Source organism: Poecilia latipinna, unplaced genomic scaffold (assembly GCF_001443285.1).
Source record: "Poecilia latipinna isolate Pla-1442-1.1 unplaced genomic scaffold, P_latipinna-1.0 Scaffold1952, whole genome shotgun sequence".
In the NCBI taxonomy this organism is placed as follows: Eukaryota; Metazoa; Chordata; class Actinopteri; order Cyprinodontiformes; family Poeciliidae; genus Poecilia; species Poecilia latipinna.
Genome location: NW_015114568.1, coordinates 24,504 through 48,445, shown reverse-complemented (window position 1 = coordinate 48,445; position 23,942 = coordinate 24,504). Strand labels below are relative to the sequence as shown.

General features: G+C 38.6%; 2 protein-coding genes across 2 annotated transcripts in view; both read left to right on the top strand.

The window, feature by feature from the left end:
- Positions 1 to 7,232, top strand: part of LOC106935352 (aminopeptidase N-like) — a 17,845-nt gene extending 10,613 nt beyond the window's left edge. Inside the window, exons 11-21 of the mRNA XM_015015783.1 lie at positions 203 to 375; positions 504 to 580; positions 1,249 to 1,385; positions 1,461 to 1,516; positions 2,251 to 2,398; positions 2,500 to 2,591; positions 3,659 to 3,766; positions 3,850 to 4,017; positions 4,232 to 4,372; positions 4,828 to 4,909; positions 6,225 to 7,232. Of these exons, the coding sequence (XP_014871269.1) occupies positions 203 to 375; positions 504 to 580; positions 1,249 to 1,385; positions 1,461 to 1,516; positions 2,251 to 2,398; positions 2,500 to 2,591; positions 3,659 to 3,766; positions 3,850 to 4,017; positions 4,232 to 4,372; positions 4,828 to 4,909; positions 6,225 to 6,374 (1,332 nt within the window). The 3' untranslated portion in view covers positions 6,375 to 7,232. The remainder of the gene's footprint in view (positions 1 to 202; positions 376 to 503; positions 581 to 1,248; positions 1,386 to 1,460; positions 1,517 to 2,250; positions 2,399 to 2,499; positions 2,592 to 3,658; positions 3,767 to 3,849; positions 4,018 to 4,231; positions 4,373 to 4,827; positions 4,910 to 6,224) is intronic.
- A 990-nt stretch (positions 7,233 to 8,222) lies between these two features.
- LOC106935353 (aminopeptidase N-like) lies at positions 8,223 to 23,110 on the top strand. The gene is made up of 23 exons (XM_015015784.1): positions 8,223 to 8,522; positions 8,945 to 9,042; positions 9,657 to 9,773; positions 10,345 to 10,531; positions 10,597 to 10,739; positions 11,870 to 12,006; positions 12,182 to 12,308; positions 12,403 to 12,557; positions 12,632 to 12,745; positions 14,000 to 14,143; positions 15,201 to 15,266; positions 15,367 to 15,432; positions 15,551 to 15,723; positions 16,188 to 16,267; positions 16,346 to 16,476; positions 16,594 to 16,649; positions 18,132 to 18,279; positions 18,369 to 18,460; positions 18,757 to 18,867; positions 20,386 to 20,553; positions 21,246 to 21,386; positions 21,669 to 21,750; positions 22,867 to 23,110. The coding sequence occupies exons 1-23, from the start codon at positions 8,383 to 8,385 to the stop codon at positions 23,020 to 23,022; spliced, it is 2,832 nt and encodes a 943-aa protein (XP_014871270.1). The 5' UTR covers positions 8,223 to 8,382; the 3' UTR covers positions 23,023 to 23,110.
- Positions 23,111 to 23,942: the final 832 nt, after the last annotated feature.

The window sequence follows — 23,942 nt, the reverse complement described above, 5'->3', positions numbered from 1 at the left end:
AAACTTACACACAAAAAAACACCCCCCTTTAAAAAAAAAAAAAAAAAAAAAAAAAAAAAACACGTGTGTCTTCACCTACAGCATAAAAAAATTTTTTTTATACAATTTGTAAAGAAAAAAAATCCACATCTTTATTTCATTTGTGTCTCAGAATGTTTTCAAACTGAACTTAGTTAGTTTTATGCTTTCTGGTGTTTAACAGGCTGTGGACGCCAGTGAAGAGACGCTTCCTAAAACTGTCAAGGACATCATGAACACCTGGGTGCTGCAGATGGGCTTCCCTGTGGTCACCATAGATACCGCCTCCGGCAGCGTTTCCCAGAAGCACTTCCTCCTGGATCCAGACTCCGAAGTTACCACTCCATCTGAGTACAAGTACGTAAACAGCTCTCTGACATTTTTCCAAAAATGCCTGTGCTATCACAAACTGTTTTCCCACAAAATCATTTTACTGTCCATAAAAAGTGGGTCTAAAAGTACTAACAGAGTGGTTTCTGCTCCAGTTATGTGTGGAGCGTTCCAATCAGATGGATGAAGAAAGGAGCCAGCAAGAGCTTCATGTGGCTGACGGAAAAATCAGGTATAAAAATATCAAATGACCATGTGACTCAGTTATTCCTGTTTTCAGAGTAGCCAGTTAGTAGCTGGTTTGTTTTTGTTTTTAATGGTTTTGTAATAAATAGAAGTCAGACTTTAGATGTCAAATTACAACGGGGCATTTAAAGAGTAAATTTCCAAGAAAAACTCTGAAGTTCCTGAGATTTGTTTGTCTGTAAACATACATACATTTTTAACATCGATAAGAACATTAATGCTGTTCGCTGCTTCCATGTAGCTGTAAAAAAGCAGCACTGCACCAGCTTTTATTTAAAGCCCACGTAAACAAGCAGTTTTTGCTTTCTATGTCATCTGAACACTCTTAGCTGCATCCAAATCTGGTTTTAATCAGTCTGTTAAACTTGGTTTAATACAGCAGATTTTTAAAGAAAGAGTGACTCAGATGCTGTAGTTATTTCTGAGGTGACTGTACAGTTCTCAGGAAAGAAAAAGAGAGTGCAGTTGACCCCAAAAGACTTTCAACTTGATGATTTTGGCCCATGTGATAAAAAGCTTTGATATCGTCACTTTAAATCCAAGTTGCATATTTAACATTTGAAGTGGCAGAAAATTGCAGATATCCAACAAATTGACACAAGAATAAAACAATCAAAATGGCCGCTCTAATGTAAAAAATAATTTCTCCTGTAGATACCAATAATGACATGAAGGTGACGGATTCTAATGACTGGGTGCTGGCCAACCTTGATGTGGTTGGATACTACAGAGTCAACTATGATGAAGGCAACTGGGATAAACTGCTGTCCGCTCTGAGCACCAACCACAATGTAGGAACAGCTTCCTGAAGGCTTTTCTGTCTGTGTGGTTTGACTGTACCTGACATGTTGCTGTTTGCATTTAAGGACATTCCAAAGATCAACAGAGCTCAGCTGGTGGACGATGCCTTCAACCTGGCCAGGTACGTCTGAAGCTAACAGACAGAAGCAGGGATGAAGGTCGAGCCTGTGATGCATTCAGGAATAATATGATAAAAGCTCATAGTGTTGTTAGAAACTGGTGAATTAGAGCCATAGTAGACAGAACAAAGTTAATTCCTGTAAAAAACTGAAATGTTCAACTTTTCAAACTCAGAAGAGTTCAAAAAGTAGAAAATGTTCAACTTTTGTAACTCAGAAATGTCCATGTTTTATCAAGAACATTTCTGAGATTAATCTAAAAATTTGATTCTTTTTATAGCAATTTTTTTACTCAGAAAAGTATTTGATTTTTCTAGTAAATTTCTGAGATTAATCTCAAAATTTCTGAGTTTTTCCAAGTAAAATTTTGATTATTCGAACTCAGGAATGTCCTTGTTGTTTTTAGTCAATTATGTAATTCATTTTTACATTTCTGAGTTTTTTTAAGTAATTTGACTTTTCAAACTCAGAAATTTCAGCTTTTTACAGTTATTTTCTCATTAATCTGATTAAGCTCAAATGTTTGAGCATTTATTAGGAAATTTGCTGTTTTTTCTATCTATAACGACAGTAATTCAAATTTTATTAAAATTTTGAATTTGAAAACATCGTTGCAGATACGTGCAGGTTTGAGCTTGTTAAAACACAGATTTAGAACAAATATTTCCTAAATTGACCTTTTTTGTCGTCTGAGCGAGTATATATGATAAATCCTACTGCCTGTTGTCCCCCAAAGAGCTAAGATCATCCCGACAGTTCGGGCGCTAAAAACCACCCTGTACCTGAAGAACGAGAGGGAATATATGCCGTGGGAGTCTGCTCTGGACAACCTGGACTTCTTCTTCCTGATGTTTGATCGCAGCGAGGTGTACGGAGTCATGCAGGTGCTCGTCCTTCCTACGTTAATCTATGAACGTTTCTTTACGTTTCCCAACCTTTGTTTAATATTTTATTGCCTCCTGAACCGTGGATCTCATGTTTGCAGGAATATCTGAGGAATCAGGTCACCCCTCTGTTCCAGCACTACAAAGAGATAACAAGCAACTGGACCAAAATACCAGATGGTCACATGGACCAGTGAGTACAGAATAATATAATATAATACCATTGATGAAGAAGTACTAGTTCCATTGGCAGATAAATGAACTTACAAGACATTTTCCCACTGCTATAAGTTATAAGCCTCTATTACTTGCTGAAAAGTTACTTTTAAGTTAGTCGTACTTAGGATGTACTAAGATATTGTGTTTTTCCAGTGAATTTATGCACACAGGCTCAACATATCTTGTCTAAGTGCAGCTGGTAGTTTCTTTTTGCTTTGCAAATATAATTTGTTTAACCACACCGTGTGGACTGACCAACTTTCAGGACAACTCAAGGAAGATCTATGAATAAATTTAGATTTCTAAAAAGTGAAACAGTCTTTTATTGCATTTTCTAAACAGTTGCAGATTCTGAGAACACAGGTTCAAATATCTGAGTCCAAAAAAATTCAAACATTGGGAAGGTTAATGCAGTATTTCTCAAATAGTGGGATGTGTCTTGCATCAAGACAGTTTTCATTAATAAAATAGGAAAATAATTCTTCCACTTGGATCTTTACTGCTTCTAAAAACAGCTAAAGCTCTTAAAGAAACACCCAGAAGGTTTTTGGCAATGTTTTTTGGTGTGTGGAAAGTGAACGTTTCAAAAGCCTTCGGAATTTAATGTTACAAATCAGCAGGGACTGCCCCGTTACCTAGCAACCCCAGAGACCAACCCATCACCTAGCAACCCCAGCAAAGCATTGAGTTGTGGGGGCGTGGCCAGCAACAGCTAATTTGGATTTAAAGTGACAGAGGCAATACAAAAGTTAATTCTAAAAGCAGCTCAAAATATTATCCAAGAATGATTTTGTGCAAAACATGTAATGAACATGTTTTTTATTGTCCATAGACCCAACTTAACCTGTTCAAGAAGGCATAATAGATCACCTTTAAGGTTTTTTTGTCATGGGTTTACCACCAAACCAGCATTGTCTTATTTGGCAGTCTATAACTTAAGTTGTGTTCAGGAACCAGTAAATAAAACATGGATTTCTGATTGTCACCACCAACTGGTTTGTCCTCAGTTTAAACTCCAAGTCTTCTGTAATCTTCCTGCAGGTATAACCAGGTGAATGCCATCAGCCTGGCCTGTAAGACCGGTCTGGAGGAATGTCAGGATCTGGTCCAGTCGTGGTTCAAAGAGTGGATGGAAACAGACAAAAACCCGTGAGTGGCAGAACATTAAGTCAGACCTCTTAAAGGCCATTGCTTTGAGGCTCCTTCATCAACATGGTGACGTCTCTCTCCAGAATCCACCCCAACCTGCGATCCACTGTGTACTGTAATGCCATCGCAGCAGGGGGCGCCGAAGAGTGGGAATTTGCCTGGAAGAAGTTTAAGAGCGCCTCCATCGCTATTGAAGCTGATAAACTGCGTGCAGCAATGGCCTGCACCACAAAACCGTGGCTGCTCAACAGGTTGGTTCAAATGATGCTAATGAAGGAGACATTAGATCAGGAATGATGAAGCATCTCATGTAGACATGTTGTTGTGGAGGGGGGGGGGGCAATAAAAATCTGATCAGGGCCCCAAAAAGTTTTGGGCCAGCCTTGGTCTGTTATCTGAAATAACAGATTTTCAAAAGAAGTATTTTACAGTCTGTTCTCTGTCTAACTCTGGTTTGTTCCTCAGGTATCTGGAGTACACTCTGGATGCAAACCAGATCCGGAAGCAGGACGGCACCTCCACCATCGTCTACATCGCCCAGAACGTGATCGGTCAGTCTCTGGCGTGGGACTTCATCAGGGCTCGCTGGAATTACATCTTCACTCAGTGAGTGGGACACTGAAGCCGTGTGAAAGTCACATGCAGTCATGACCTGTTGGGCAACATCTGTCAACTTAAAAACCATAAACTCTGCCTTTATGAAGAGAGATGAGCGTTTTTATGAGGCTGTTTACCATCAATGAAAGGTTTTATTGATCAAGTCAGGTCCTCAGCTGATCTTTGATCCTCATAAAACCATCTGTAATTCAGTTTGGTATTTCCTTTAGACTCGTTTTATTTGTACAACTACATCATAAAAGCTTGAGCTTCAATGGCAGAGAGAGTGAAATTACAGAGATTTATTGCATGATGCGGCCGTCAGATTTATCGACTAATGTATGTAAGAGGAGTATTAGATTAGCTGATGTTGGAGGTTTGTGAAAGAGGTTTGAATATTATTTCTTACAGATTTTTGCTTCGTTTTTTGTTCCTCTCATATCTGGTGATGTTTCTTCTCATAGGTACGGTGGTGGATCCTTCTCCTTCGCCAACCTCATCAATGGAGTCACCAAACGCTTCTCCTCAGAGTTTGAGCTTCAGCAGGTTAGAGAACATTTTAAAATGATTAAAATTTTTGCGGACATATTGTAATTTGTACCATCAGCTGATTGATGAGGTGTTTTAATCTGTAGTGAAATAGTATTAGCTGTTTGTGCTCCTTACAGGACAAAATCTCAGGGATATCTGAGGATATTGATCATGTGTTCTTTGTGTCTTAGAGATAAAGAACCTTAGCTCGAATGACGAATGGATTCAGGTGTTGCACAGTGATGAAAGCTAAGATATAAAGAAGACATATTATGCAAAATTCACATCTTGCACACTTTTGTACTTCCATTTAGGTTTCTACTGCTTCGAAAATCAAAGTGCTAAAAAAAAATCCCAGCCAGTTTTTGACAATAAATTTATGTTTTTTGGTGTCTGGAAAATGACCTGTTTAAGGAAACCTTTCTAGTTTAACGAGGCACTGCCTCTCATCTTATGACCCCATCGAAGCTCAGCCCGTTACCTAGCAACCCCAACAGAGTTCTGCCCGTCACCTAGCAACCCAAGTAGATCTCCAAGATGTTTGGTCTGCTGGTTTTACTGCTTTAAATTCTAAAGCTCTAATTTACTTGCCTGCTTTGTGAACATTCAGCTGAATAAAGTTCAACATCGGTGTCAGAGTTTTAGTTGTCGGCTGTTAATAATTCCTCAAATAGTTAAACGTTTATATTCATGCTCTTATTTTGAAGTTGTTGGATTGATTGTGCAGCAGTTAACATAAAACATAAATGCAATATCTAAGGGTATGGTAGGACATGTAAATTATGATATCAAATTAAATTGGTACTTGAAAGCTGAAGGTTTTCAGGGGCGGATAAAATTTGAATTGAAGTTCGCAGTTTAGCGTTAGCTTTTGTTTGTGTTAGCAAACCTAATGTTTATTATTAGTGCTTTAGGGTTAGCATAACTAATTTTTAGCATAACTAACTTTTAACTGCTTTCAGAAAATCAGAACTTTTACTTGGAGAGTTTGTGCACTCAAGAAATTTGACTTCAGTTCCACTTTGCTCTCAATGAAGACAAATACATATACAAAGTTTTTACAAAAGAAGAAGACGGTCACAAGCAGACTCCTGCTCTCTAGTCACAAGAAATACAAACACACACGGCTACAAGAGAACATTTACCCTGTTAAAGGTTGTAAAGTCAGAAAATCTATTGAAAAGGTACCAGAAGTATGTTTTATCAAAATTCAGGCCTGTTTTGCTAAAAGCAGATTGTATGTCCATATGTGGTCTGTTAAATAACTTAAATACCGTTTATAAGCCATGAATGGAGCAGACCTAACCAATTATGTTCTGTTTTGTTTCAGCTGAAGCAGTTCAAAGAGGATAATGCTGATGTGGGTTTCGGGTCCGGGACTCTGGCAGTGGACCAGTCCATCGAGAGAACACAAGCCAACATGAAATGGGTCGCCGAGAACAAAGAAAGCGTTCTGGAATGGTTCAAGAATCCAGTTTAGATCATGACAAACATAAAATCTTGCTCCTATTTATTTAATTATAAATGCCTTTTTCATGAAAATAACCCATTTTTCCAAGAAGTTCATACTTTCTTACAGTCCAATGATTATTTTTACGTCTTGAAGTGGCATTTAGGTGGTACTATAACTTCACCACTAAAGTTGTTCAACTTGTTTCACATTGAGAAAAAAACATATTTTATTTCAAGAAAGCTGAGAAGTGCCTAGATAAATATAAAACTAACACAAATGTGACACCTACAAGTGAATATGAGATTAAAGTGGGTTTTTTTCTTCAGATTTTTCTAAATGTTTTAAAACAATTAAAGAATAAAGTTTTAATCAACAGAAAGTGGAATATTATAAAAAGCAGATTTTGTATTTATTAGGTTTGTTTTGGTAATGAAAGCTGTCTTGAAACATCACATCAGCCTGAACCAGTTGTCTTTTACCTGTTGTTGACTATACGGAGACGGGGAATAAATCTGAATGTATTTTACGATATCTTGTGTCTAAATTCATAAATTTATGCACTGAGTTTATGTGTTTACTGTTCTTTGCTCTAATTTTATGTAAGACGTTCAAATTGCATTCCATGTACTTTACCATGAAGAAGTTTTTGTAAATTCTTTTGGACATTTCATGAATCCACAGATAATTAAATTGTTTGTACAGAAATCAAACTGGGTGTGTAAACGCCCCCCAGCATGTTTTATAAAAATCCTCCCTTTTCAGTTCTTTACAAAAGAAACTACTAACAATTTTTATTAAAAAATGCTGAAAGTGAGCATATTTAAGCATCTTAAAGCAACAATTTGACTCTGTTTTGAAAGAAAGCCAATAAAATAATTAAATCGCTGCTTGTCTTGTTTTTTCTGCAACACATGTACTATTTATCCACTGTGGTTTTTATAAAAACAAGTCATTTTAATGAAAACAATAAGAAAAGGTGGTTTTAGCAGTTCTTCTGTATTTGCATTGAATACTTCAATACTAATTCACACCAGTGGGAATCTGTCATGTTTTATATTTTGAAGTGGGCTTCAAATCTTTCACCATGTTTCATTCTTTTGCAAAAAGCTCAATATGTTACTTTATTGTATAAAATAAAGAGTTTTCTTTTCCTTTGTAGATGAATCATTTTCTACGATCTAAAAATAGAAAAATATTTAATTATTTTTCTGGCTTTCAGAATAAACAGTTAGTTTGGTATATGTGTGTGTGTGTAAGCTCTCTGAATCCACAAACAGCATCATTAACACACTGAGCTCTGTGCAATACTCTTCTACTTTATGGACTCAGTGACTATCTTTATCTTAAAAATAGATTTTTTACTATCTTCCCAGATAAGTTGGTCAAAAGAAGAAGTGGAAAAGAAAAACACAGCATTTTAAAGCAATCAATACAAGATGTTGAAAGAAATAAAAGTGCATTTTGATTAAAAATTCATAATAAACATAATAAAACAAATTCACCCCAATATAAATAATCTGGGCAAACTTAATTTCATTGCATCAACAATGTTGCAGAACACATTTGCTGTGTTCTGCAACACAACAAATCAGAAATAAATGACCAGGGAACCAGAGGAGCGTTTCATCCCGGCAGGTCTGTGTGTGTGGATATTTTCTGAAGTGTTTGGCCATTTAACTCCCACAAATAGACAATAAAATCCCTGCGTCACACGTGTGTGTGAACTCCTGACAGAAATGCAGAGTTTTACGACTGGAGGGAGATCATACACTAACTTTCTGAGTAGTTTATCAGTGATTATCAGCATGGATAGTTCCCACCAAAGCTACCCTGACCTAATATATAATCCATTCATTCCTCAAGGGTGACAGCTCCGTATGGAGGAGCAGAGGGGGAGCTTAACTGCTGACAGGCACTTCTGTTTTTCATTCCCGCATGGACTCAGCTAACCAGACAAGCTCAGGTCTGCTCAGCCGTCTGCAGCAAAGCAGGGACTGAAGCTGTGCTGTAATCTGCATCAACAGATCGGAGAACCATGGGGAAAAGATGCAAAGTCAGCTGGCTGCGTGTTCTCTGCTTCGTCTTGGCCCTGGCTTCTGTGGCAACCCTCGTCACGTTGTGGACTATCGCCATCATAGGAGGGGAAGGAGATGACGTCACAGCGGCTTGGGACAGGTACGACATGACAGACACTGTGACCACAGGATGTTTTGACGAAAGACGCAGAGGTGATCAAGATTCACATCACAAAGCAACACGAGAGTTTCTCTTCTTTCAAGAAAACTTCAGCTGGGCGTCAACAAAACATGTCAGCTGACTCGTGTTTGATTTTGTGCAGATTGAGAAAAATGCATCTGAATTATAATAATAAAAAGGAGAATGTTTCCTTTTTCCACAAATCAGATTAATAATAGCAATACATCCAGGAAGCAGAGCTGAAGGTCTGAGAATTGCACTGCAAAGGAAGTCATTCAAAATCTGGAGAAGTTTTACCAACAAAAACAAAATGAAAACTTTAATCTCATCTGCACTTAGGTTGCGACTCTACCATCACACTAAATGTCATTTTGCTTCATTTTTTATACCTCTCTCTTCAGGGATCGTCTTCCTGGAGATTTAGCCCCTGAGTTTTACAACATCACTCTGAGGCCTCGACTCAAGCCCAACCCAAACTCTAACCTCTACATTTTCACTGGTGAGTAAAAGTTGCAATGTGAGCCGAATCCCAGGCGAGGATGGGAGGCTGTGAATGCCGGCTCCTGGAGTCATAATCTGGCTCTAGGAGCATGAAATGCCTCAGAGGTCTGCCTGGTACCAGGCTAGCTTGGGTCAATTATCTATTTTGCTATCATGCCATCAAGCATAAGGCCATATCTGTCAGACACTTGGGTAAAGAAAGAGGGAGAATTGTCACCTGATCATACAGCAGGTCCTGACACTTAATATCCTAGCTGCTGAAAGAAGTCAGACGTTTAAAACAAGATTGTTTTCACTTACTCACAGTCCATCTTAACCCTTGTGCATGCGAGGACTGAGGCAACTGATACAGTGATATGGGTGTGGGGTCAGTTGGACCCCATTTGTAAACACAAGGGTTAAATAACCTAGAGCGTAGATAGCTTGATCAGACCTGCAGTTAGACATTTCCATAATCCTACAGTCATGCACCAACTAACTGACAAATTGTCCTTTGATTAGATTCAACAGGTGATCAGCAGATCAAATACAAAAAATGTTTGGACTTCTTATCTATTGTGTTGGCAGGATCAGTTTAAACGTTGTTGACCTTGCATGTCTCCATTTTTTCAGGTTGGTCCACCGTTCAGTTTGAATGTCTGGAAGCAACAGATCTGATTCTGATTCACTCCAACAAGCTGAACTATACAAAGATGGAAGATGAACATTTCGTCAGGTTAACCTCTGAAGGTACAGGAAACATTCATGAAAAACATGCTTCTCTCAGTGAGCTCAATTCAGTTTATCCATAACAGGATGATTTACAACGATAAATGTCATCTCAAGGCACTTTAAAAGAAAAACAATCAAACAGTGAAATCCCAATACAAGCGCGTGCCACATCCACGAAGACTTCCTGTCTGAATTCTGCAAAATAAAAGCCACTAGTGCTACAAAATCCTTTTGTCTAAATCTAAATACTGGAAGTGAAAAAAAATCATTACAGTTTTGTTGTAATGGCTGAATTTCAACCTGATTGAAATGCTGCTGTAGGAACTTCAGAGTGCAAATGTCTGGTATCTTGGTGGAGCAAATTTCTCACAGACATTTAAGATGACAAACCCCCTTACACAATGTCTGCTAACGTCAGTCTTAGAAAGTAAAGTGGAACAAAGTACCTCTAAATTAAAGTCAGAGACCAATAAAGTGAGACAGAAAAAACTACTGATGTTTATTGCCCTAAAGGTGGTTCTTCCAGTTATCGGATCATTACTTTAAAGATATTTCACAGCTTTCTTTTCACTCTAAATGTCTTTTCCAGAAGGTGCATCTGTCCCCAAAATCAAGTCAACTTGGTTGCAGCTTCAAAAGCAGTACCTGGTCATCCAGTTGAGGAGTAAATTAACTCCAGGACAGAAGTACCAGCTGTTTGCCCAGTTCACAGGAGAGCTTGCTGATGATCTGGCTGGATTTTACCGAAGCGAATATAAAGAAGATGGAGTCACAAAGTAAGTTTTTCTACCCTGTTTTAGTATCTTTGTTAGACTTTTTAAACAGTTGAAACACTTCACAGGATAATTGCAACCTCCCAGATGCATCCCACTAATGCCAGAAAAACATTTCCATGTTTTGATGAGCCGGCCATGAAAGCAGTTTTCCACATAACCCTCATCCACCCAACAGGAACAGTCGCCCTGTCCAACGGCATGGAAATGGGTAAGAACAACTGTAACTGCACAGACATGCAGCTTTAGACCTAACATGGCTCTCAAAGGGCAAAAATATTATTTTGTCATGGGTTTGACTAGAAAGAGTACATCTGTGCATTGGTTTACAAAAGCCCATCTGGAGCAAACCAAGTATGAAGCTATATTTAAGCAATCTCTTTCAACCTTGATGAGAAATCCTAAATGTCCTTCTTTAAGTAACTTTCTGTCTTTATAAGCTAGATGTAGCTCAGAAACCCACGCCAGAAAATCCCAAAAAGTAGAAAATGTGATAATCAGGCAGTTGAGAGCAGAAATTAACATTTGATTCAGGACCAATCCATAAAAAACTAGAAAGCATCTGCCCTTCCTTTTTATTGACCCTTGAGAATTAATTTATTGTTGCTAAAGTCAGTCAGCTTTTACAACAATAAATTAAGTACTTTAATAAACCACAGAGTGAAAAAAACCCTGTTTATTTTAAACAAGTACAACCTGCTGAGTTCTGCATCTGCAGCAGGATCTCCGACCAGTGGGACAGTCAAAGGAAAACAACGGAGAGTTTTCAGGAAGAATCCACCTCAGACCAACTCAGTTGGCTCATTTTGAAGATGCAGATCTATCTGGAGCAGATCCCAATGTCAACCCTTCCATCCTATTGAGGAATCTCTTAAGTCTCTAGTAACTAAGACCATATGTGAGGGCTGCAATATAGATCCAAGAAGTTGTAGCTTAGCTTCTCGATCATCAAAGCAGTATCCCAATTACTGTAGATCTGTCTAAACAAGCATATCCATCTCCTGCTCCATAGCTCTCCTTTGCTCAACACTCGAATGTGAAATGCAGTCACACTAAGGCCCCTGGTTGTGGAGAGTTTGGTCTAAAGCTTTGATTGTTGAGGCTCTGTGGGGCTCAGCCCATAAAAGCCACAGGAAGTCGCCTCTAGATGGGACCATCAATCTATCACGAATATTCAAATCTGAATTTTCAGTTTAGTATTATGATTGTAATGATGCTGTCGGATATATGCTCTGGTTTGTGCAAACTACTACAAAACACATTTTCTTTTACATTTAATTGCAACATCATTACAATGTAATTAGCACCCACTTTTAAACTTTAACTGCTTGCACTGTTTAGATCACAAAACCATCACTGTTGACGGAGAAACGTTGCTGCAGACAAAGTTTGAAGCCACCAAAAAGATGTCCACCTACCTGCTGGCCATCATCGTGTCCGACTACGCTCACCTGAGCACAACCCAAGGAAACATTCAAGTTTGACATCCTATTCTGTCATCTCATAACCCTACATAAACCTATCTTAAGGAGAGACAGGGAATCAAACTGATCATTGGTTTCACGCTGCTTAGTTTAGCTTTACCAGTCTTCATTCTGTTATGTTTGTAGTTTTTCCTGATTGTTCACTGAAAATTTGCTTTTGTGTCTTCAGGTTCGAATCTGGGCTCGCAAAAAGGCCATCGAGGAGGGACAGGGGAACTATTCTCTCAAGGTAACTGGACCCATACTGGACTTTTTCCAGTCCTACTATAACATCTCGTATCCCCTAAGAAAGTCAGGTGAGTGTTCTTCACGGTGAAACTCAGAAAACTCATGCCTTAAACACAGACAAATCCCAAAGGTTGTCCTGAATACTTCAACTCTGATTCACAGACCAAATCGCTCTGCCAGACTTTTATTTTGGGGCGATGGAGAACTGGGGACTGGTCACGTATAGAGAAACCAACCTCCTCTATGATCCTGTGACCTCTTCTACCAGCAATAAAGAAACCACAGTCACCATCATTGCTCATGAACTGGCACACATGGTAACGTTTTTCCATTTTAAACTGAAAACTTCATGGATTAGTGGGCCAACAAACTTTCCCCTGGTGTGCTGCAGTGGTTTGGTAACCTGGTGACACTGCGTTGGTGGAATGAGGTTTGGCTAAATGAAGGCTTTGCTTCATACGTATCCTACCTGGGAGCTGACTATGCAGAACCGGACTGGAATGTGGTAAGGAGCCAGTAAGGGGTTCACATACAGTGATGTGAAAATATTTTTCCATTTTTGTCTTGAAGGTAGATAATGACAGTATAAGTAAATACAAAGATACATTTTCAAATGACTTAATTCACTAAGGGGAAAAAATAACTATCCAAACCCACCTTAACAAAGGACCAGAAGCCAAAGTAAGTGCCTGAATATCACCTGAGCTGTAAAATTTATTTAAATAGAAGCTGTCTGGCAGATAAACTGTCTGAAAAAGCAACACATTACCTAAAACAAAATCCAAAAATGGTAGAAAAATTAAGTAATTGGCAATTATTATTTGGTATGAAGGCGTTGGTATAATAGCCTTAGAAAGTGAGAGTTACAAACCACAACTGGAGAAAACATAAAGCACTACTGAACTTTCCCAGGAGACACAAAATCAGTCTAAAGACACTAATAATTAAACTAGCAAGCCACAAAATCACCCAGAATAATGTCTAAAGCTTGCCTCAATTAAGGTCAGAGTTAACGAGTTAGCAATAAGAATGAGAGGCTGCATGGGAGAGTTAGGCCAAAACCAGCAGAAGAACGCAAAGGCCCAAATCACATTTACCAAAACATTTGGGGAAAATACTTTTAAGACTGAAGAAATAAAAGTGAACCTTTTTGGAAGGTGTGGGCCATCTGATCTAGAATTAACACAGCATTTCAGAAATGGACCAATCAGAAATGCTGATAGGTTCTGTGCTGTTTTGCTTCCTAAAGGCCAGGACGACTTTCTATAACTGAATCATTAATTCTGCTCTCTACCAGAAAATCCTGCAGAACATCCAGCCATCGGTGCTGGAGCTTTCACCAGATCACACCTTGGTTCTGTAGCAGAATAATGATCAAAAGTACAGTAACAATGCTGCCTCTGAATGATTTAAAAGAAAAAGGTTTTGGTGTGGTCTAGTCAAAGTCTGGACTTAAATCCAATACAGATAGCATATTATGACCATAACCACGCCATTTACACTCAAAAGCATTCCAATTTGGCTGAAGAAAACCATTTCTGCCAAGCAGAAAAGTCCATATTCCTCTGGCGTTGTTGAAGTCAGTTGTTGTTGCTAAGGTAGGCATTTCTATTAGAAGGCAATTCCTTTTTCACATTGATCCAGGTTGGTTTCCCTTAATTAATGAAATTCTAATTTGAAAACTGCTCTTTGTATTTACTCCGGTTATCTCTATCCAACTGCTACCTTAAGTGACTTTATGTCCATCCATCTGATTCAGAAAGACTTGATCGTATTGGATGACGTGCAGAAAGTCTTTGCAGTCGACGCCTTGGTATCCTCTCATCCTTTGACTTCTGAGGAAGACAGTATCAACCTGCCAGGACAGATCATGGAGCAGTTTGACACCATCTCCTACAGCAAGGTATCCAGCAAACGGTAACATGGCAGTTTAAGTCCGCTCAAACACAATTAACTCCTTAACTAGTTAATTAAACCTTACAAGGTAAAAACCCTAACCTGTAAAATTTAGAAATTTTTCTTGACTTTTTCCTGACAGTCAAAGTTAATTTGACACATTTCAGCAACACTGCAGTTTTTAGTGCATTACATTGTGCAAAGATTTAAAAAACAATCATAAATGCATCATGTAGTCAACAGTTGTGAAAACTAAAAACAGACATTTAGCATTTTGTCAAGTGCGACTGTTAAAATCATCAATACATTTCAAATACGTTGGTCAACATTTCATTTATTATGTTTCATAACCAACTCTGACCAGGTGGGGTTTGAGTCTAGATTTAAAGGAAATCAGTGTTTCAGTTGTTTTGCAGTTTTCTGGAAGTTTGTTCCAGATTTGAGGTACACAAACTGGATGCTGCTTCTGTGTGTTTGGTTCTGGTTCTTGAGATTCAATGGGTCTAAAAGGACATTTAGTTTCTTGGTTTATGATCTTTTTTTTGTTAAAATCCACCTCTTTTTGTTTTTCAGGATGCAACATATTCCTAAGAACATGTTTTATTGAGGTGTTTTTTTATGTTTAGGTTCCCTCTCCCTACACTTAACGCCATTCTGACATAAGACCACTAAGTTCTAGTAATGTGATTTTGAACCATCTGCATTCCTGGTTCCAAAAGTCAAAAACTCTACTGCTATTACCATTCAGTCTGTTTGTATCTTAAATTTTACAGCATCTATATTTATCCATCTATGTGTATATAATCTTCAAGGTTCTGAGCCTCCACTGTCAGTTTCATCCTTTCTCTGGAGAAGCAAAGCGCCATCAAAGGGTTGTTCGCTGTGGATCCTTATCCAAATCCAGCATTCTTCCTTTATTGCCCAACAAGCTGGATTATGGAAACATGCTATTTTGAATTCATTGGCGAATGTTTTCTTAAGTGCAACTTCAAAACACAGTAAGGTAAACTTTAGTCTTTAGCTGGTATAGGTGACCTGATTCCTTTTCTCCGTTTGCGTCTCAGGGAGCAGCGGTGTTGAGGATGCTGTCAGACTTCCTGTCAGAGTCGGTCTTCAAACAAGGACTCAGTGTATGAGTTTGTTTTTTCCACGCAAAAAACAGTAGATTAGTTCATCTCATTGTGGTTTAAACTACTTGACCAAAAGCAACTTTTCCCCCTTTGTCCACAGAGTTACCTCAGACATTTTTCCTATGGTAACACAATTGGGAGTGACTTGTGGAAACATCTGCAAATGGTGAGATGAGGGCTTGACTTCTACTTCTCAAATATCTGCATACAGTTTCCTGTGATTGATCGCGTTAACATCCTTCTTTTAGTTTGTGAATCTATTCACAGTAACTTGATTTCTGCAGGCAGTGCAAGACAACAATGTGTCTCTTCCTCGTCAAGTTGACGCCATCATGAACCATTGGGTGCGTCAGATGGGCTTCCCAGTGGTTACCATAGATACAAGCACAGGAATTGTTTCCCAGAATCACTTCCTGCTGGATCCAGAATCGAATGTCACTGTGGAATCGCCATACAAGTACGCAACCATGAAACAATTTAAAACACAACTTCTGGCAAAGCTGACTGCTGATCAATCAAGATATATGAGCTTGTTTAAAGTAAATTATTTATTAATGTTGATGTAAAAGTACTAGTTCCACTGGCAGATTATTTCACATATATCACAGGAAAAATGTCTTTCTATAAGTAAAATAATCTCCCAGTTGAACTTGTACTTTCTCATCAACAGAAAGGAATTATTTACTAAAAACAACTCCTATATCTTGCAAAAAAAATTACTTGTAAGTTAGTTTTGTCTTATTGCTACCAAGATATTTGCAGCAGAAACTAGACCAAAAACACTTGGTAAGATTTAGTGTTTTTGCAGTGTACCATCTTCAGACAGTGTTGATTCTGTCTTTTTGCCAGTTGTTGTGCATTAGCAAGACTTTTCCCACTGCGGCTCTGCAGACTAAGCTCTAACAGCTTTGGGTTTTTCAGGTACAAGTGGATGATCCCGGTGCGCTGGATGAAAGACGGAGACGTCCACAAAGACATTTGGTGGCTCTTGGAAAAGGAAGGTGTGCAATTAAAGTGCATTAAATGTACAGAAAGCTTATGCTGAATATAATAAAATGTTTCCAAAATGTGTTTGTCAGATCTGAATGTGGACATGAGGACTGGGCCTTCCTGGGTTTTGGCTAACATCAATGTGACGGGGTATTATCGGGTGAACTACGACCTGGGGAACTGGGAGCGGATCTTTTCTCAGCTCAGTGCAAACCACCAGGTAACCAAACACACTTTACCTGATGGAGCTAGCAGAACATCTGCCAGCTGATAGATTTACCTTGTATTCTCCAGAAGTATTTCAACCTCTGCAGACTGACTTTGTAACCCAATTTAGGTGATCCCACTGATCAACAGAGCCCAGCTGGTGGATGACTCATTCAACCTGGCCAGGTAGGACCAGTAAAGTCAGTTGTATTTATTTTAGTCCAAATTACAAATACTTGCTCCAGATCAGAGAACAAGTCTTGTGTCAATTTACCTTTATATTTAGCAGACAATTTTACCAAAAAAAAAAATATATATATATTTTTGTGAACAGAAAAATTATGCCTTTGTTGTCTGGGGCAACTATTAGCAGCTCTACAAATCTTTTTGATAAACATTACTTTACCAAGTGACATGCTAACATACCTTTATTTTGGCTTTTTCCCTCTTTTCCTTTTCGTTTCTTGATCCCTGAAGGATAAGTCCTTTTTTACGAGATTGTTTTGCTAACTTGTCTTCCTCCGTTGCTTTGGAAGCTCATATAACGGGTGAAGCGTGACCTAACGCGCCCACCAGGGGGCTCCCAAGAGCAATGAACTTTTAATTTTTGCCTGAACCTCACATGAACCTGTTAGAAAGCGACTTGCCAATGATTAGTGCCATAAGATGCCCTTGCGGAGTTCGGATAACTACGAAGCTGTACTCTAATAATCAGACCAAATTGAAACTTGTGTGGACAAAAAAACCAACGGAAGAAAACCCGCACCTGCATCCGAAGCAACTGAGTCAAAGAAGTAGCTAAATATGCTAGTACAGGTTATTTGCAACCACTTCTTTAAGTCATCATCTCACCCCTCAATAGCTGTAAGTAGCGGTAAAATAGTACCGTCACACTTCTGACGAAAGCCGGGCAGCGAGTTGGTAACATGTAAACAAATGGTTGTTCCGGTTTGCGGCGGAAAGAAGTGTATATATATATATATCCATCCATCTTCTGAACACCCTTGTCCCTCAGTGGGGTCGGGAGGGGTGCTGGTGCCTATCTCCAGCTAACGTTCCGGGCGAGAGGCGGGGTACATCCTGGACAGGTCGCCAGTCTGTCGCAGGGCAACACAGACACACAACCATGCGCACACACACACACCTAGGGGCAATTTAGACAGACCAATTAACCTAACAGTCATGTTTTTGGGACTGTGGGAGGAAACCGGAGTACCCGGAGAAAACCCACGCATGCACAGGGAGAACATGCAAACTCCATGCAGAAAGACCGGGGCCGGGAATCGAACCCAGAACCTTCTTGCTGCACGGCAACAGCTCTACCAACTGCGCCACTGTGCAGCCATATATATAGCCATATATATATAGCCATATATATAGCCATATATATAGCCATATATCACAACTTTATAATGAAACTGGTTTTGTTAATATTATATGATCACATAGAAATCAATACTAAAAAAATCAGTTCCACTTAAGCCCTGATTAAATGCATTGAATCTGACTGCTTAATAATTGTGGGAGGTTTCAACATCCATGTTGACAAGCCTAAAGACAGAGAGGCAGAAAAGCTGTGTGATATTCATGATCATTATGGTCTAATTCAGCATGTTCACCAAGCAACACAAATCATCTCCAGTTTGGATGTATATCCGTCCTCTGCAGAGCTCAGCTGCTCTCCACCACTCTGGCTCTCAGGACGACTTCCTACCTGTCCAAGGAAACCGAGTACATGCCCTGGCAGTCTGCACTCAACAACCTGAACTACTTCTACCTCATGCTGGACCAAACCGAAGTCTATGAGCCCATGCAGGTGAAGACTTCTCAGACGTTAGCTGTTTGTATGCTATGAGCTTTTTAATAGGTAAACCTCAATCTTCTCCTGTTTCTGTGATTCATCAGGAATACTTCAGGAAACAGGTGACTCCACTCTTCCTTTACTTCAGGAATATAACGTCAAACTGGACCAAAGTTCCCGAGAAGCACACTGACCAGTGAGTCAAATTAAATTATGAGAATAAAGTCCTTATATTACAAGAATAAAATCATAATATTATGACAATAAAGTTGTATGAGAATAAATTCAAAATATGATGACTTTATTCTTTTTTTTAATTTTCTTTGTGTGGCACTAAAACTGTCATAAAAACAGAACTATTCTTTAAATTACACAAATCTGCGTCTTTATGGGTTATAGCGCCCCCTTTGGTCACACATGGCAGCTTTGTGTCAGTGTTGCTGCTTTGTGTGCAGAATGTCTTGCTTTAATAGGTTTTGTCTCCCCCTGCAGGTACAATCAGGTAAATGCAGTCAGCACAGCCTGCAAAACCGGACTACCGGAGTGCCAGAACCTCGTCCGCATGTGGTTCCGGCAGTGGATGGACGACCCTGAACGCAACCCGTGGGTCTGATTAATGCAACATTTCATCATGTTTATTTCAATGTGTGAAAATAAGAGCTGAAGAAAAACCTACAGAGAAGGGAGGGTAAAAATAATCAATATGTTATTTCAACTTATGTTATGATAAAGTATTGCCCAGAGTGATGCTTACTACTGATTAAGGTTAAATTATGTCTTTAACTATAAATTATCAAATATACACCAGTAACACTAAATATAGTTCACCAGGACAGTGAAGTGTGTAAAAAAAATGCATTAAATGTTTACTAAGCAAAGATATTTGATTAAAGTTAATGACAGTAACTTCATCTGCTGCAAATAAAATGCTACACCTGGTGGGATATATGGATGAAATATTTACCTAAAATAGGTCATTGCAAATGAGCTTCGTCAGAGCGGGTCCAAGATCGCATGAAACTCGAAGTGAAATCTTTTCATTCAAACTGCAGACGCTTTTAAAACTAGCCGATAAGTTTCCGAATTAGTTCCACATATGAAAGAGGCACAAATGGGATTTTGTTTTGGATGAAAAGATCGAAATGCTGTGAAAAAGTTGGAAACAACCTGTCCTGTCACAATAACAAACTTTGCCGGACAATAAATTGTCCCAGAATTTATTGCGATAACCAATAATATTGCTGCTTTGAGAACATTTTCAAGTTATGGCATAATAATAATGAAAGAACCCATTCTCAAAGATCAATAACCTTTAAATTCTAATGAACCTTTAACACTGAAACTGGAGGACATTTTAAATATCCAAAATAAATAAACAAAACGAACTGAAATAACAAATAAAATGAATTATTAAGTCAAAATTGCCCTTCAAAAAAAGAGAGCTTGTTGAGACTGCAGACTTTTATCATCCAGTTTTTGGTAGAAAGACAGAAAAGAGAAAAACAAATGATGCAAACTGAAATTATTAAACTTGTTTTAATTTATAACACGATTAATGGATTTATTGCTTATTGTGACAAGCCTACATATGGGGAAAAAATAAATTGGGCTTGGTTCCCATTTAGCTGCTGTCTTAACGTAGTCTTAGGTTGCTCATACCTTGATCCGTCTCTGGTGTTTTATAATTTTTGTTTTTTTCTACTTAAAATGGCGTCTTTTCTTGCTGTTTTTGTTTTGCTCCTATGGAAAAAAAAATCAATCAATCAAGTTTATTTACATGGCATATTTCAGCAATAAGGAGTTCAAAGTGCTTTATATCATAAAAATCACAAATACAGTCAGTAATCATTTCATTTTTCCAAGTTCCATCGTAACGCATCAAAATGTTGGTCAGTGTTTCATGTACTGTCAATCAAAATCAGCTCTAACCAGGTGGCAGGTTTTTAGTCTGGATTTAAAGGAACTCAGTGTTTCAGCCGTTTTGCAGTTTTCTGGAAGTTTGTTCCAGATTTGTGGTGTGTAAAAAAAAAAAAAGTGTATTCTGAGTACAGTGCCATGTGGAACTCCATCTTTTTGATGAACAAGTGAAGCTAATCTGCAGCTCTGCGTTCTTTCCTTCAGCATCCACCCGAACCTTCGCTCCGTGGTGTACTGCAGTGCCGTGGCGGCTGGCGGAGAGGCTGAGTGGAACTTCACCTGGTCGCAGTTTCAGGACGCTACGGTGGCCAGCGAGGCCCATAAACTCATGTTGGCTCTGGCCTGCAGCAACGACATGCAGCTGCTGGAGAGGTGAGCCTGCCCTTCACTGACCCTGCCTGGTGGTTCAGGCCTCCGATGGTCCAGCAGCCCAAACCAAACGGAAACCAGCCTGGTGTCCAAACTGGCAACTTTAAACCGGACCATAAAATTCATTAAATTCAAAATTCAAAACCTAGTGTGATTTTTTTTTTAATTCGAATAAAATAAAATTAACTTTGTAAAAAAAAAGAAAACATTTCTGATTTTACTGCATAAATACAGATTTTACCATGTAGGAAAACATATGATATGGTTGAAATAGTTTGTGTGTTAAGGTATTATTGTCTCATGTCTTTTCAAAATGCTTGCAAGTTGTTGAAGCAGGTGATTTGAATTGTATGTTTAATTTAATTTTGTTTGCGTTTTCAGAAATACCTTTATGTCTTTTTATGAATATTTGTAAAGGATCTTTATAGTAATGTCTGATGTGAACCTCAGGAAGAATAGTCTCTACTGCAACAGAGGCAAATGCAGATCCTTAAATGAACAACTAAACATTACTTATACCACAGTCAATGTTATGGCCTTTAATAAAAACTATAAATTTAACCATCTGTTAACTGTAGGTAAACTGGTGAGGATCCACGATACAGTTTCACCTGCGAAAAAGAGATTATCCAAATCCTCGGTCACTTTTTCACAGGATACGAACTCATCCACATCCACTTCAAACTGACTTGCAGGTATCTGGAGTTCACGTTAGACCCGGCAAAGATCCGGAAACAGGACGCCACCGCCGTCATCACCGCCGTAGCCAATAACAGAGCGGGACAAAATCTCACCTGGCAGTTTGTCACAAAGAACTGGGAATACATGTTCACAGAGTGAGTGTCAAACTCCGCCGGTAGTTTTAACCACTCAGTTTAAACGGTGTGTTGACTTTTAATTATGTATCTATTTGTTCATTTATTGTTCACCTTTTAAGTCCTGTTGATGTATATAAGTTTTTTTTGATCGACGAGTTTTGTGTTTTTAACCATTTTAACCGTTCTGTCTTTTGTCAAAGTGTTTTTTCTTCTTACAAACCTCCCACTGACGTCGCTTTAGTAATCTGAGATGTTTGTTTGCAGTGTAAAGATTTTAAAATCTTTTGGGGATTTTGCCAGGTATGGTGTGGGCTCTTTCTCCTTTGCTTCTCTGATCAGCGGCGTCACAGCGAGGTTCTCCACACCTGAGGAGCTGCAACAGGTATGTGATTTTGATTTTACTAACAAATACAGCTGATTGAGCTGATCTGCAGTCAAAGTCTGACCTTGTAGGTGAATAATTACTGCATGTGTTTTATCAAAAGAAAGATAGAGATGGTTGTTTTGTTGTCTGGAAAACTTTGAATTTGACTAGATAGATTGGCTGGAATTGACTAAAATGTTTTCATGTCCAACAATACAAAAGAGCCTGTAGAAAATGTGCTGCAAATAGAAGTTGGGATTTCTGTGGTTTGTTTGATGAAGATGTGCAACATGTGCAGATAATAAGAATCATAATAATAGTAGATTTTATTCAGAAGCGCCTTTCAGAGTACTTCTGTACAGATCAAACAGGAAACAAAGAAACGGTACACATTAAAAATTGTGCTAACAAAGTTCCCAGTTTGGCACGCAAAATTTTGAGTGTTGTGTGGTAATTGGATTTTTGTCACTGATTGATTCCTAACAAATTGGCACCCAATGTGGGGCACCCACAGCCCTTAAGGGTGCATTCACACCAGCCCTGTTTACTCTGCTCTAATCAAACTCTAGTCTGTTTGTCTAGAGAGTCCGCTACGTTTGAGGAGTTATGAATACACAATCAAACTCTGATACGGACCAAAAACACAAACTCTAGTCCACCTGAAAACCTAGGCCTTGGTTCAGTTGATGTGAATTTGAATGCATATGTGATTAACCTCTCTAACAGCAGGAAGCAAATTACATGGCATTCTGGGTAAATACAACTAAAACAAATGTGCAAGTCTAGTGCTAGCAGGAGAAATGGTTTGTGGCCTTTCACCAAAGACAAAAGAGAAATCCTCCAATCTGACGCCACTCCACTTTGGTTTACATTTCATGAAGAAGGAAGATGCGCTCACTGTCTTCCTCTGAGGTTCGGTGTTGATTCTTTCAGTGCTTCTTGGTGATGAGGGAACAGATTTTTCAAAAGGTTTGGATTGTTTGAGTGTGAAAGCGAACATCAGCAACTGAAAATGTTTGTGTGTGAAAACTCCCAAAAAATCTCATATTCTACCAAATAATCTCATATTCTACCATAATCTGAATTTGAGTCTGACCTGTGTTCAAGTCTGAGGTCCTGTGGTTCCTTTGATAGTTGCTGGATTTTGAGGAGGAGCACAAAGATGCAGGATTCGGTTCTGCAGCGCTGGCAGTGGATCAGGCCGTGGAGCGGACCGAGGCCAACATCAAGTGGGTGCAGAGGAACAAACAGGAGATCCTGCAGTGGTTCAGTAGCCAGACTGGAAACTAGCAGAGCTAACTGGGCGCTGTGAGTCTGGAAGGAGGTGGTGATGATGAAGAGCAGCCTGAAGGTGAACATGTGTTGGTCAGAATCACAAAGAAAGAATAAATGTCCTCAGAGAACAAAAGGGAGGCTTAACAAATAACAATTCCTCTCAAAACCAAGGCAAAAGGGAAAGCCAGTCATTATGTAGTATAAATTCTTGTAAATACAGTAAATTGAATCTGGTTGTTTTGAAAAGTGTTTCAGCACTGTGTTAATGATCTGGATTTAACTGAAGTGAATTGGAGTCTATTATTCCCTGCTTTACAGTGACATCAGAAAAGCAACACAATGTTGAAAACCAATTAAATATGAATTATTATAAAGTTTTTAACTGATTAAGTAACTGTACTTGTATTATTAGAGTTGATATAAATTATAAAATAAAGATAACTTTGTTTGGTTTCTTTCTGAAGACAAATTCAACCATGTAAAGTAAAGACATCGGGTACAGTTCAAGCACTGACACCCTAATGAATGTTTTCAGCTTGCTACACTACAACAAAACTAAACAATTGATTTATTACTACAATAATAAGACATTTTTGCCATAAATGAAATAATCTACCAGTAGAACTAGAACTTTTTCATCAATATTAAGGAATTACAGACTTAAAAAACAACCTCCCATATCTTGCTGAAAAATAACTTAAAAGTTAAGTTTTGTCTTATTTCAAGTGTACTAAGATATTTGCCCTAGAAACTAGACAAACATATTTGGGGTTTTGCAGTGCAGCTGCATTTCCACTGACCATGCACAGTTTGACACTGAAAATAAATTATCTAAATGGAAATACGAAATAAAAAATAATCTTTCCCTAGGTTGAGGTGTTTTTTTTGTACTATATCTAAATTGGTTTATTTCCAAAATTGTGACGGAAACACTT

Excerpts from the sequence above, each read along its gene's own strand:
- LOC106935353 (XM_015015784.1), top strand. The coding sequence starts at position 8,383 with ATGGGGAAAAGATGCAAAGTCAGCTGGCTGCGTGTTCTCTGCTTCGTC. Across the intron at positions 8,523-8,944 it reads GTCACAGCGGCTTGGGACAG|GGATCGTCTTCCTGGAGATT; the intron begins GTACGACATGAC and ends CTCTCTCTTCAG. Across the intron at positions 14,144-15,200 it reads ACACCATCTCCTACAGCAAG|GGAGCAGCGGTGTTGAGGAT; the intron begins GTATCCAGCAAA and ends TTTGCGTCTCAG.